Here is a 14464-nt window from a genome sequence, read left to right on the forward strand (position 1 = left end):
TTTCTGTCATCACCTTGAGAATGAAATGGTTTTTTACTCTTACCTCTCCCCCACTTCTCGATGACAAGGATTTCTGAGTGAGAGGAGTTGCTTCATGAACCCCTTCTTGTCTCCTCATTCAATAATGTACCGGTAACCATTTCCATTGAAACGATTCCATCCTTGGCGGCCCTGCCAAGAGAAATTGCTAAAGTCTCCCAACTGTCTGGTAAAGAGTTTAATAGTAACAAAGCCTCAACTTCGTCACCCATATGAATCTTTATCAAATGCAGCTGATTGATGGTACATCATTAAGATACTCAAAAATTGAAGAACCTTCTTTGTACTTCGAGTTAGCAAACTTCTTAATGAGTAGCACTTTGTTTCCTACAAACTTCCTCTCATAGAGGTCTTCGAGTTTCTTCTACAAGCCAAAAAGGGTAGTCTCTTGGAATACATAGTAGAAGATATTGTCGTCAATCCACTATTGAATGTATCCAATAACTTTTCTGTCAAGCTTGCTCCACTCAGCCGCGACTATTGCATTTGGTTTTACTCCTCCATTCTCAATGGGTTATGCCAAGTCCTTGTAATAAAGCAAGTCTTCCATCTTGACTTTTCAAATAGTGTAGTTACCTCTATTTAGACTAGTCATGCGAATGTTTATAGAATGATCCATCTCAAGCAAACTATTTCAACTCAAACCTCCTCTCAGAAATTTTATCAAACACCTTCCAAGCAAGATTTGGATAACAACCTTTGTGATTGATCTAACCACAACTCTGATTCCACTTGTTGGGGAAACCGATACCAATCGATTCCCACTAAGATAGCTTGCACTTGGACAATCTACTACTCCAATAAAAAATCTAAACTTTAACTACAACCAACAACCACAACCTAAGCTATGGAATTTACTATCACAAACAATCAATAATAAAGCAAAGAAAGTAAAACATACTACAACACAAGATGTAACGTGGTTCGGCCAATAATGCCTACTTCCACAAGAGCAAATCATTTTATAAGTGTGGGAAGAAAGATTACAATCACTCCTCTCAAATCTCTCCAAACTTACTAGATCACTCTTCTTTTCTTACAAGTTTTTTTCTCTTTGCAAGGGTTTTCTCTCAATTTTGGTTGTTCTCATAATTGAGTTTCTATTCAAGACTTATGCTATTCAAAACCTAACTTTTGCTTTTATAGTATTCTAAAATTTTAGAATATTTCGATAAAATGGATCTCGGTCGGTTCAACTGGGTCGTCCACACATCTTAAAGTTAGTCAAACCAGACCGAATTTGAAACAGTATCGAAGTAGGAGCTTTGGAAGTGAGACGGTTCTAACAGGCCATCCATGAGTGGGAAAGTTGGTAGGACCAAGCCGACCATACTTCACAATGTCATCCACTCTCCCAATACAACCTAGTTTCTTCTTATGTGAGGGATAACACCCAACAGCCAAAGTTAGAAAACAACTTTTTTTTTTTTTTTCTAAAAGTGGAGATTGTTTTCCTCCTTTTCAACCCATTTAAAGAATCCGATTTCCAATTTTTCATTTTCCGAATTGAACCAAACAGTTGAAAGTTTTCAATTTCCATGAAAACACTTTCTTGTCCTCACTTTTCCTTGAACCAAACACAACCATTGAGATGGTGGGTAAAGATATACATTTTCTTTGGTTGGTAACAACTAATTGCATTGAAGAGAAATGAATACTTGCATTGAACGGCTTGATCATTATCCCCATTCAGCATCGTTCCTAAGATGAGCAAGCAAGACAAATATCGTGACCAACTGATCTCTTCCTTTCAAAACCCCTATTTTGTAAAGTTCAAAATTAAATCAATTTAGGGCCGTTTATTTTTTTGGCTGAATCAGATTGGCTATAATCAGCTAAAAGTTTGCTTCTTGTGTGCATGGCTTCTAGCAAAATAAAAAGATCATCTGGATTTTGGAGGAGTCTATTGGGTTAGCAAAATAGTACGTACATTTTGGCGTAACCACGAACTACAAATCAGAAACAATGGCAATCATTCGTCCCATTCCATGTCAAAAGTAGTATTAGTGGAGTTGGGGTGGACATAAATCTATTAGAGAATTCCCAATGCAAGCCACTATTATTCACTTCCACGTAGGCAGTATTTCCCCTCTTTTCCACCGTTTTGGTGAAAAACAAGGTGAGGCTGCCCAATGCAAAGGTGAAAAATAATCTCAAACGGGATGTTGGATTCCGTCTGAATGTAAAAATAAAAAAAACGCGTCGGACGGAATGAAACATCCCGTCTGAAGTTTAAAAAAAAAACCGAAAAAAAGTCGAAAACACGTGGGACGGAATCCAACATTCCGTCCAGAAAAAAAACCGGTTTTTTTTAAAAAAAGACACACGAGACGGAATTCAACATCATGTCCGAAGTTCACAACTCAGCCACTATCTCGGTTGAAGGTTTCACCCTCGTTTTGATTTGGGAAAATAGTCACCTTGATATTCACATTTGCATTGGGCAAAGGTTTTGAACCATAAAGAGGTGAATAAAGTCACATTCCCACCATATCCACCTACATTGGGAATGCCCTTATAACAAATGAAATAGGTATCTTACTATATGATACTTGACGTACGGCTGGGATTTGTCCAGGGCCGGCTCTGGGGTAGCCGAGAGAGGCGAGGCGACTAGTGGGGCCCAAAAAATTTACCCCAAAACTAGGGCCCCGAATTTGCTGACGACTATTGCCCTTTTATTATTATTATTATTATTTATTATTATTTTTTTCCTTCGACTAATATTAGAAAAGGCAACTCCAAAAAAAAGAAAAGAAAAGAACTAAGAGTGTGTTTGTTAACTAGCAAATGAGGGTGGCTAATTGTATTTTCCCACTATAAGTACCATTTGCCAGTGTTTGGGTGTATTTAAGGGCCCTGGCAAACATTATTTGGAATTAGCCGGCAAATCAAATTATCCCACTAGAAGTGGGAAAATAGAAAACACCTCCCCCCAAAGTTGAATTAGTCACTCGGTATTTTTCCCACTTTGGTAGGAAAATAGAAACAACTCTCCCTCTCGATCTCTCTTCTCTCTTTCTCACTGCCGCCTCTCAACAACTTGCTCGCTCCACCTCCAGCTCTTGCCGCGCGCCATCAGGTAAGTTTTGGTTTTAATTTCGTTTTTTGGGTTTTAATTTAGTTTGGTTTCATTGTTTGGTGGCACCCGCTATTAAATACCCTCAGTCATTCGATAATCATTTTAGTACTACTGTAACAGACACTCTTAATTTGAAAATAGTTTCCAATGATATTTTAGCTCCTTCCACACTTTTGACCGAACGAAAATGAGGCCTTTAATTGTATAATCATCTCCTTCAAAGATGAAGGTTATCCTCAATATACCAATTCCTACGCTAAAGGACAATCGGTCATTACCCATATAATGGGAAAGGAATATGCTCCATAGTCTACTCCCATCTGTGGAGAGCTCTCAAGAACAAAGAAGTTAGTAGACCCTTCACATGACAAACCCAAACCACTTGAGACTGACGAAAAGAAATAAGACCAAATATGCCATGAGAAAGGAAGATGGATGATAGTATGACTAACCGACTCCTTATCCAAGTACCGCGCTGAATACAAATTGACAATATGTTTCCTCATAATAGTGATATGTAACAATGTTAAAATCTTAACTTGTATTGTGCAGCACAAATAGACTCCCCAACTCCAAATATAACTACAAGAAAAATATGGAATAGAATTAGGATGAAAATTATCCATGACTTGAGGAGGCGAGAATAGAAGACATAGTAGAATCACCAAGAAGATAATCTCCCTTTATTTCCCCTTCGTCCAAACCGGTTGATCTTTGGTGGTTGATCGAAATAATAGAGTCTAGAAACAAAGTAAGGGTAACAAGACTTGAAGTATCCCTATCTGACATGGCACAAATGCACAATGAATACCCAAATCTTTGTTGTAATTATTTTTAGAATGGTTCATTGTTATTGCTTTGTTGGTTGAATACATTAGATGTATTGTCACACCCCGAATTTCGACAGAATTCGGAAAAACAATATTTGTTCCCGACTCTTCAATCTTCGAGGTGTGACGCACTCTCAACTCCCAAAAACCCATAAACAGTTTAAATATGCGGATAATTAAAAACCAATACAAATTTAAACTTAAACAAAAGTCCTCTTCATTACAAAAATTTACAAATGAAAATGCAAATAACCTTATCTCAACTGAAAATCTATATCACCTCAAAGGAAAACAAAGCCTATCTTGAAATGCGACGCTAACGCAAACCACAAGCAAAGAACCAATCTTCTTCAACACTAAAACTGTCAAGACTTATCAACTATGTTCATTTAATGAACACACCCGATAAGCAAACATGCAAATCGGTTGACATTATAAAATCTTTGGTGTGAGTAGCTCTAAAACACAACATATATATATACATATACATACACAATCCATAAGGCGAGTTAGTTCCTCCACCGAGTTTAACTTTAACTTCCAACCACTAATACAACATTCTTAACTACAATAAGTAAGGCAAGTAGTTCCTCCACTGAGGCGCCTTAACTTCCCACCAACCACACAACAAACTATACGCATAATAAATAAGGCGGTAGTTCCTCCCGAGGCCTTTAGATTCTAACTAAACAAATAACCAACCAAGCATATTATATCCGCATCGCATTTCATGCTCAATTACAGAGAGTGGGTCTCTCGCCCAAGTAATTAGTTTGACCCACATTCGCAAAACCATATACAATCATCTATCTAAAGATACATTATTAACCAACACATTACCATAATTATATTATTTAAGGCTTTCTTTGCATGTCCCCTAAAATCACGTCGTACCTAGTTTCCCTGGCTATCACAATCACTTCCCAACGCCGAACATGTACATCCACATGCCTCCCCTTACATAATGAACCACTCCGTGCGTAACTACCCTGAGCGGGATGCCGCACACCAGGTAACCCTCACACGAAAGACATTATGTAAGTACTCCCACTATTCGGCATAAAATATCGCGCGTCTCGTTCTATTTTTCGAACGGAATAATCAAGCCACTATTCGGCTATGCCAGAAGAGTCATTCAGCTTTACTGAAACGCCAGAAGGGCCAATCACATTACTTATGCCGAAGGCCATTCAGATTCACTGAAACGCCAGAAGGGCCAATCAAATTGCTCATGCCCACACAGGGCAAATCACATGAGTTGTGGTGGCTAGGTTCCAGGATTTTCGTTACGTAATTTATTCAAATATCATACATTTATGACTCATAAAAATTCCACTATATCACGTGCAGGTCAAATACCTTATTGCACTAAGCCACAATATTTAGAAATATCTCAATTATATCTCATAACCACTTTCATTCTTTCACGTGCCAATATATTATTGCACTACGCCACACTCCCATGGGAAATATCCACAAATACTCTACTAGCATCTCACAGATAAAATAATGGAGCGTTTATACATTTATTTCTCCAAAACTATTGCATTTAATATATATATCCCAACATATTATATAATGTCACAATATCAACGTCAAATCTTAATTAGATAATGACAACCAAATTTATACAAGCTTCCACAGCATTTTAGCATTTGATTTGTCCATACAATTTACAACATAAAATGTAGCACAATTAAACAGTCCACAGTCCACAATCAAAGTCCATGAATCTAAGTCCGTATATAATTTAATACTCATAAAAACATATATATCAAATTCTTATTATCAGAATTCCCTTCTAGTTACGTGACAATATTTATATGATTTACACACTACTTACGTCAAATCTTAATTAGATAATGACCAACAAGGTTATACAATTTTCGACAATATTTTATTACTATATTTGTCCATATTCTTAAATATGAGAAAAACTAGAAAAAGTCAACATTACACAGTCAACGGTCAATGGTCAATAGTCAAAGTCAACGGTCAATGGTCAAAGTCAAAGTCAACACGTCATTGTCAAAGTCAACACATCATGGTCGAAGTCAAACTGTCATTGTCAAAGTCAAACTCTCGTTTCCATGTCCAACAGGTTCATGGTCATAGCCATGGTTCATGGCTAAGGTCAAGGTGCATGACTCATGGGCTCATGACCAAGGTAATGGTTCGGACCCAACTGGCCACGCCCAAACCTTAGAACCCGGCCCTAAAAGTCTACACTGGCCTAGTGAATCAACTTGACCCACTTTAAAACATATGGACCAAGGCCAAAACAAAAACAAAAAAACCGGTCCAAAGAAAGCTAATGTGAGCCGGCCCAACAATCAAAAATAGAACTGGCCCAAAGGAAAACCAACTAAGGCCCAACTAACTAATATAGAAACCGGCCCCAAAACAAAACCCATTTACTTCGCCCAAGCATTCTAAGTTAATATCCGGCCCAACCAAAAACAGACCTATGGTTTTCGACCCAAGCCAACCTAAGTTAGAAACTGGAAAAAGAATTGGGTGCACTGGATCGTGACCTCGGTCACCTTCTCCACCAGCGCACCACTAAGTTCCAGCCACCACCATCTTTGATCGTCTTCCCATTTCAGCCAGGCGATTTTAATCCCTGCGAAAAACCCACTAACTTTAATTAACGCCCCAACTCGATTTATTGACTCCATCTCCTACCTCCAAACTAGATCTAGATAAATTTCGACCTCCATTAATGGTTCTTCAAGCTTTCAACCGCCCTCACCCACTCAATCACACCCCCCCCCCCTTCAACCCATTATCACTCAACCAACCAAAATCAACCAAAAATAGCCCAACCACCGGCGCCATTAACGCCTCCAAGCTTTGGCAGCACCTTACCATCACCCAAACCTCAGACCAACAATCTTCAATCATACCACAACACTACAAGTTCAAAGCATAGCAAAGAGTCCAAACAAAAACAGGCAGGACAATTTTTGGGCTCGCGCCGTCGCCATTAATGCTCTGTCGAGCTTCAACAGTCCAAATTATAATCGACTTTACTACTAAAAAACATAACACTTATGGACGAGAAAGAACAGGGAAAAATCACAGGAAACATTGTACTCTCGCAAAACTGTTATACTCCCGTAAAACTGTTATCTCAGTATAAATTGTATATGTGATAGGCGAGAAAAAGAAAAAAAAAAAAAAAAAAAAAAAAAAAAAAAAAAAAAAAAAAAAACTAAAATACTCACAATAACAGTTTATATGGACAATAAATTCATGAATTCTAAACAGACGAAAATCATAGTTCTAGTAGTGGTGAGAGTGAACTCTACTCACTTAGCTTAACAACTCTACGAATTCTCCTAGTCCGAATCGTCGCGCTCCACCCTCCAGCAAACGAGTTTCTAGCTCTGCCTCCATTTTTATTATTTTTTATTCTCCAAGAACCCTATTCTCTAGAACAATATGATTATATACTTGGGTTTGAAACCCAAGCCCAACACAGACTCGGGCCCAGAAACCAGGCCCACATATCTCAAATCAAATCCAACCAATTTTTAAATAAATAATTTAATTAATTAATAAATAGAAAAATACGTATTTTAAATACGGGCATTACATGTATGGATTGTTGTTCATGCATGTATGTTTGTATCAATTTGTTTGTTTCGTTAATTGAGTACATGAATTTGTATACTTCATTAATGTTTTTTTTTCTTTTTGAGATATTGTAGAATGCACTACACCAGAAAAGGCATTTACTAATGGTTATATTCGTTACTTATATTTTTACTAACGGTTATATCTGTTAGCTCTGGGGCGTCACTCTCACTTAGGCCAAAATTAGTAACGGATATAACCGTTACTGATAATAATTTTAGTAACGTTTATATCCGTTACTAAAATTCTTTGTAACAAATAGCTAATTATTGATGGCCAAATTAAATTTGTCATTTCTAATGGATATATCCGTTAGTAATGGATGTGCTATTTACTAACTATTGTTTGTAACGGAAATATCCGTTAGTAAACTATAGCAACTAAAAAAAAAACAAAAAATTTCCTGGGTCAAATAATGTCCACCATGCACATCTAGTTCTAGCAAATATGATATAAATATCACATTCCACAAACTTAATCAACAAATGAATAACAAAAAACAAAGTCACCAATCAATTAAACATTATTATAAAAATAGTCATCAATCTAAGACATAAAAACTTGATAGTGCCATACATATAAAAAAAGACAGTTACCAGCAAATCTCATACTGACTGAGAAAAGGAGCAACTAACAATCTAGTTTGTTCTTGGCACAACCCACTCTACTCTAAGGATGAGATTGTCATAACCATAACCACTGAGCTTTGCAATACCCTTATCGGCGTCACCTTTGTGTACAAAGCTGACAAAACCAAAGCCTCTGCTCATGCTAGTTTTCTAGTCGTAAGCAATGTAAACACGGCTCATAGGACCAAAAGTGTTGAAGAGATCTTGTAGGTCAGGCTCACGCGTGTCCTATTAGAGATGGGTAACACGAACCGAGTTCTCATCATTCCTATGCCAAAACAACACAACTCCGATAAAACAACAACACAATAATAATGCCTGCACCAAAAAGCCATAGGAAAATACTAAATTACAATCTTAGTATCATACCTTTGGGATTGAATAGTGGATGTCAAGCTTTTTACGCCTCAATGGCTTATTTTGGAGTGCTCTCATTGCATTCTTGTTGCCTTTATATCATAATATGCAATCATAACAAATCCACAATGCTTGCATGATGTATAAAGAGCACGTATATCTCCATATTCTTTGAGGCCAAAGAACACGAGTCGATTATGATAATATGACTCAACACCAAAACCTATAAATGATCTAGAAACTAGCATGAATATTATTAAACGATGAAATAAGTTCAACCAATGTTTACCTCGAAAAGAAGCTTTAGTTCTAAATCTTCAACATTGCTATTGATATTTCTCACAATAAGTGTTCTAGAATAGTTGCAATTGTAAACCAACAAGGAAAAATAAGGAAAATTAGATACAATAAGGAAAAACCAACAAGGAGAGCATGAGGCAGGAGTATACAGTAGCAGCTAATTCCAAAATAGATGCAATTGTAATTGCTGCTTCTTCTGTTTTTCTTTTTTAGCGGGTTGACTTTTTTCCTGGCCGGTAAAACAGATGGTCATTATAAATTTCAGAATGATAATACAAACAGAGAGGACTCTCCTCACCGAGACCCTAACTGATACACAACTAAGAAAATATCAACTATGACATAGGAACCCACACACTTCATCGAAAATTAGTAAAGATTTATAGAAAAGTGATAATTATTGCTTAAAGCTATAAAAAAGAGGGGGGGGGAGCAATTTTAGTGGGTCCCTAACAGTATTCATTTATTGCATAGAGTTGGAGTGGGGTGAGGAGGAACGGTCCATATAAAATTGAAAAGCGGGGGAAAATGGAAAATAGGTAAATAAACAGTTTTAATGCTGATTTATTTTTACCAATTAACAAAAATAGAACAATGAAACAATTGAAGATCAGCATCCAAACATAAACAATGCATGAATAAGAACATAAATACATAATTATAAGAGAAGGGAACTCACATTTCTTATTAAATAATTCAGACAAGGAGCTTGAAAAGAGACTATTCTCATGTTGGGCCCCATTCATGTTAATTGCATGGCTTTCTACCAATGAAGAAGGCTACAGTATATTTGACTTTGATCGGAGACCATGGCCGATAGATCTCCAGGAACTCATAGAGACATTGGCTTTTCTCTCTAATTCACTACACATCTTTGCTTCAAAGGTGAGCATAAGCGTTCAATTTCGATCTCTAACAAAAGATGACAGGGGAAGATCTGCAGACCCCACTGAATGTGCTCCCATGAAATGAAATCTATCCAAAGGTGAAGACACAATTGTCTTGCTTACTGGAGTTTGAGACATTCCATCCACACTTAGTCCTGAAGGGGGGGGAGGGGGATATGAGCTTTCTAACTAGAAAAATATGTTTTTCTTTTCATGTCAGAGTAGGAAGGTAGAGCTAAACCTTGTAAATAAAGAAGTGCTAATTAAGCAACTTTAAACAACTCCATATAGCGTTTGTCAAGCAAGTAATAACTTAATATATGCCATTCACCAAAAACTGGATATAGAACCACAATTATTGGATTTCAATTATAAAGTAAAAAACCAGATCTTAATAACAAAGATAAATGGGTCATCACCTGGCATCTCAAAACATAAAAGTTAGAACCAAAGAGAGGCACAAGTCCACCAATATTAGTAATGCTCACCAAGTAAAATGACTTCCTCAAACCAGTGAACTATTGAAGCTTCCATTTGTTGATCACTACTCTTATACATTTTTCATTTACTTTGTATTGATCATGTAAATTACTCCTTCATCCATTCAATGTGCCAGATAGATCTGAATGAGAGACCAAATAGATATAACTTATGGTTAACTATTTAAAAGTGATCAAATCCAAAGTTCTTGTCAACGTTCAAAGTAAATTTCTTCATTTCAAGAAACTTTAACAAAAATAATATACCTTGCTTTGGACGCAACCACCAAATATTTTATTGACAAGACTAGAATCATGTACATAAGACGCACTCTCCTCATCTTTTGCGCTTACATCCACAATACTACAGCTATCCAATTTATCCAACAAGCATTGCAAAAGCTCATGCGCATCTTCCTGCTCATACTCCTAAAACTCAATGACAAATCTAGTAATTACATAGGTCAAGAAAATCACACTATACAAACCAATTAATCAATTAAATGAAAAAAACAATAAAATAAAAAAATCAAGAAAAGGATACAGCTCAAATTATCATCCGTAAGGCGAAACAACTCTCCCAGAACAAGACAATGACAACTCAACATGATCGTGTAACGCGCAAAGTACACAAAACCCATCTCTACTACCCACAAAAAATCCATCAAAAAAATCACCCACTAAGAACTAATAAATTCGTTTCAGTGGATTCCTCTGATTTCATAGCTTCTATTTCTGATTCGTAGAATGGTTCTCCTGAGTTATGATCTAACTTGAAGCTGAAGAAGATAAGACAAAAAATTAGTATTAAGAATTCAGAGAAGAGAGAGTGAAGGGGGTTTTGGTAAGTTACTTACTTCTTTAGGAAATCAAGGAAGATGTTTTCTACACGAACAACCTTCTCATTAATGAAGAAATCAACAAAAGCTTCCATATTTTTTCTTTTTCTTTTGAGATTCGCAGGAAGAGAGATGCACACTAGAAACACTTCTGTGTTTAACTTACCTGCTTCAAATTGAAAAACCCAAAAAGAAAAATAATTAGAATTTTGTGCACAAACAAATACAGGAGAGAGAAATCATACTAAAAAGGGATTCGTCTTCCTCCAAGCTATCCTCCTCGATCTGGTTTGTCTGATTTGTTGTCCCTAAACCATAGAAGAAAGAGAAAATTTTCAAATGTAACCGGTCGCCTTCCTCTTTTAACAATTAGATTTGGAACCCTATACTTCATTGCTTTGCTTGAGAGGAGGAGAGTGAAGGGAGACAAGCTTGAGAGAGAAGAGAAATGTACCCTTTCGGATTTTAGACTTTATTTAATTTCTTTTAAGTGTATTTTAGTTCCACTTACGGGCATTTCTAACGGATACAATTGTTACCAAAAATTAGAAAATAAATAAATCCTTAGAAAATAAATAAAAAAAGGGAAAATAGATGTACAGTAACGGATACCATAATGTCTAACGCTTTTATCTGTTAGAAAGATAGTAACGGATATAAGTGTTACACATGGAAAATTTGCCCTGTTACAAAATGGCCATTTTGGTGTAGTGATGATTACCGAACGTCAGCGTAGGTTAGTGGCATTTCTACTTATAGTTATAAGTGCATATATGATGATGACATTGTGGTATAGGAGAATGTATATGGGGAGGTATAGGCCTAGGCGTAGGGCTCCCCCCGCTCTTATTATAGGTCCTCGTAGGAATTGGGATCAAGTGCGGAGAACTATATTGGGTAGGATGTATACAAGCACTGACAGATTCTGCCACGAGCAATTAAGGATGAGACGATCAATGTTTCGTCGCTTGTGCACTCGTTTGCATGGTCATGGTCTACGTGAAAGCAGACATGTTACATTGGAAGAGCAAGTTGCCCTATTTCTCAACACTGTTGGGCATGACATGCGTAATCGAAATGAAACATTTCAATTCTTCCGTTCAGGAGAAACAGTTCACCGTTATTTCCATCTTGTGCTGGATGCAATCCTTTGTTTATTCAGAGAGTTAATAACAAATGCTACCGCTGATAACTCTCCTCGCGAGTGTACCAACACACATCATTGGCATTGTTATTTCAAGGTCAGTCAACTTTTTAGAAAATGGATAGGATCATTCTGATTTCAATGTTTAATAGTTTAATAAATATTTATGAAATTTTTTATGTTAGGATGTTGTGGGTGCGGTTAATGGTACACACTTTCCAATCAATTTACCACTAGCACAACAGGCTAGGTATCGTAATAGGAAAGGTGTCGTGACCCAAAATGTGTTAGTAGCTTGCACATTTGACATAAGGTTCACATACGTGCTAGCAGGGTGGGAGGGATTGGCACACGATGGACGGTTGTTGAGGAGTGATGTGGCTCATCCAGGGCATAAACTTACTGTTCCAAATGGCAAGTACTATCTTACGGATGCTGGATTTGCTTTAGTGCCAGGGTTCCTCACGCCTTACCGTGGTGTACAGTACCATCTTAGAGAGATAGGTGAAGTTCAACCTCAAAATCATAAAGAACAATATAACTTTCGTCATTCATCTTTGCGTACTGTTGTTGAAAGGACAATTGGTCTCTTGAAGAAGCGATTTGCTTATCTAAGACATGCAATTTTCCACGATGTCAAAACACACACAAAGGTTATCCTTGCCTATTGTGCATTGCACAACTTCTTGCGAGAAGAAGATCCTGATAATACATTGAGTGACGAGGAGCTCACTGATGATGAGGAAGAGGTTGACAACTCTCTGAATGCTCCAAATATGAATATTAATATGCAACCAAGCATTGGGCGGACTAATTTTAGGGATGAGTTGTCAATTGCAATGTGGGAAGATAACGAGTGATGTAATAGATATTATGATTATATGAGTGATGTTTTTGTAGTAGACTTATGATTTTATTAGAGTGTTTTTGTAATAGACACTATTATGTTTCAACTACTTATAATGTTTTATTCACATGCAATCTTTCTTATTTGTTACCTTGATATGTTACTATGTTATGTTCTTAGTTGGTCATTGCTTCAAACTAGGTATGGCTGGAAAACAGAAAGAAGTTGTGAAAACAAGATCGCCCCAAATTAGATGCTATCCCAACATGGAAGCCATCTTGGTAGAGGTGTTGTTAGAGGAGTTAGCTACTGGGGGCAAGAGGGCAGATAATGGGTGGATGAAAAAGAGCTTGAAGCGTACTGCTGATGAGATCAATACGCGACTTGGAATGAATTGTGTTTCAGACAATGTCAGGTCGAGGTTGAAAACAATGAGACTTGCTTGCCAAGTTGCGAAACATGCAGTTGATGCTAGTGGGTTTGGTTTGTCTTTCAACAAAGAGACCAAGAGAATTGATGCAGATGAGCATGGGAGAGTTATCTAAAGGTAATAAAATAATCTCATTTTTTTTATAGGATTTGGTTTTGGATGCCATATTAATTGGTATATTGTGGGATTTAGGCTCATCCGTTGGCAAAAACTCTCAGGCAGAAATCATTTCCTTACTATGACGAATGTTGTCTCATTTTTGGGAATGATTATGCAAGTGGAGAAGGGGGCAATAGTGGGGTCGATGATGACATGGTGGATGGAGGTAAGTTGATTAAATGTAAATAGAGTTGAATTTTGTGTGTCTAACTAGTTTTGAAATTAACTTTTTGTTTCAACTTCTTGTTTAGATGATTCTAGGCAAACCCAAGGAGATGGGGGTGACGATTCTGATGTTGGTGAGTCCTCAGCTTTTGGTGCTCCCTCAGATACTGGTGGGGATACTTCTCAAACTGAGAGTGGTCTTAGAAGCACTACACCTACTTCTAAGAAGACTAGGAAGTCTTGATTCTTTAAGGATATACCTGAACCCCCTTCGTTTAAGGTGTTAACTGAAGCAGTGGCAAAAATTGTCGAGGCCCTCAAACCAGAACCACAAGAAGAAGAAGTGGACCAAATAGATTTGTTGAAGGATTCTTTGCAGTCTCTTCCTGATATGAATCCTGAGCTTTTCTTAAGGTCGCTTGACTTGCTGGTCGAGAATGATAGGCTTATTAAGGTCTTCTTGGGCCTTAAAGAGGATATCAAGGCTTCATGGTTGTTTAGGAGGCTAGAACAAGCAGGGCGTTAATGCCACATTGTTTTTTGGTTTATTTCTATGTTTGAACTATATGCTTTTGTTGCATTGTTGTTAAGTGGTGGACCGATATATTATTGTTAAGTGGCATTGTTGTTACTTTTAG

General features: G+C 37.1%; 1 protein-coding gene across 1 annotated transcript; it reads left to right on the forward strand.

Moving 5' to 3' along the window:
• Positions 1-13275: 13275 nt before the first annotated feature.
• Positions 13276-14352, forward strand: LOC147486199 (uncharacterized). Its single transcript, XM_086573675.1, has 4 exons — positions 13276-13608; positions 13695-13827; positions 13913-14023; positions 14123-14352. The coding sequence occupies exons 1-4, from the start codon at positions 13276-13278 to the stop codon at positions 14350-14352; spliced, it is 807 nt and encodes a 268-aa protein (XP_086429801.1).
• The last annotated feature ends 112 nt before the right edge of the window (positions 14353-14464 follow it).

Source organism: Coptis chinensis, chromosome 7 (genome assembly GCF_015680905.1).
Source record: "Coptis chinensis isolate HL-2020 chromosome 7, ASM1568090v1, whole genome shotgun sequence".
NCBI lineage: Eukaryota > Viridiplantae > Streptophyta > Magnoliopsida > Ranunculales > Ranunculaceae > Coptis > Coptis chinensis.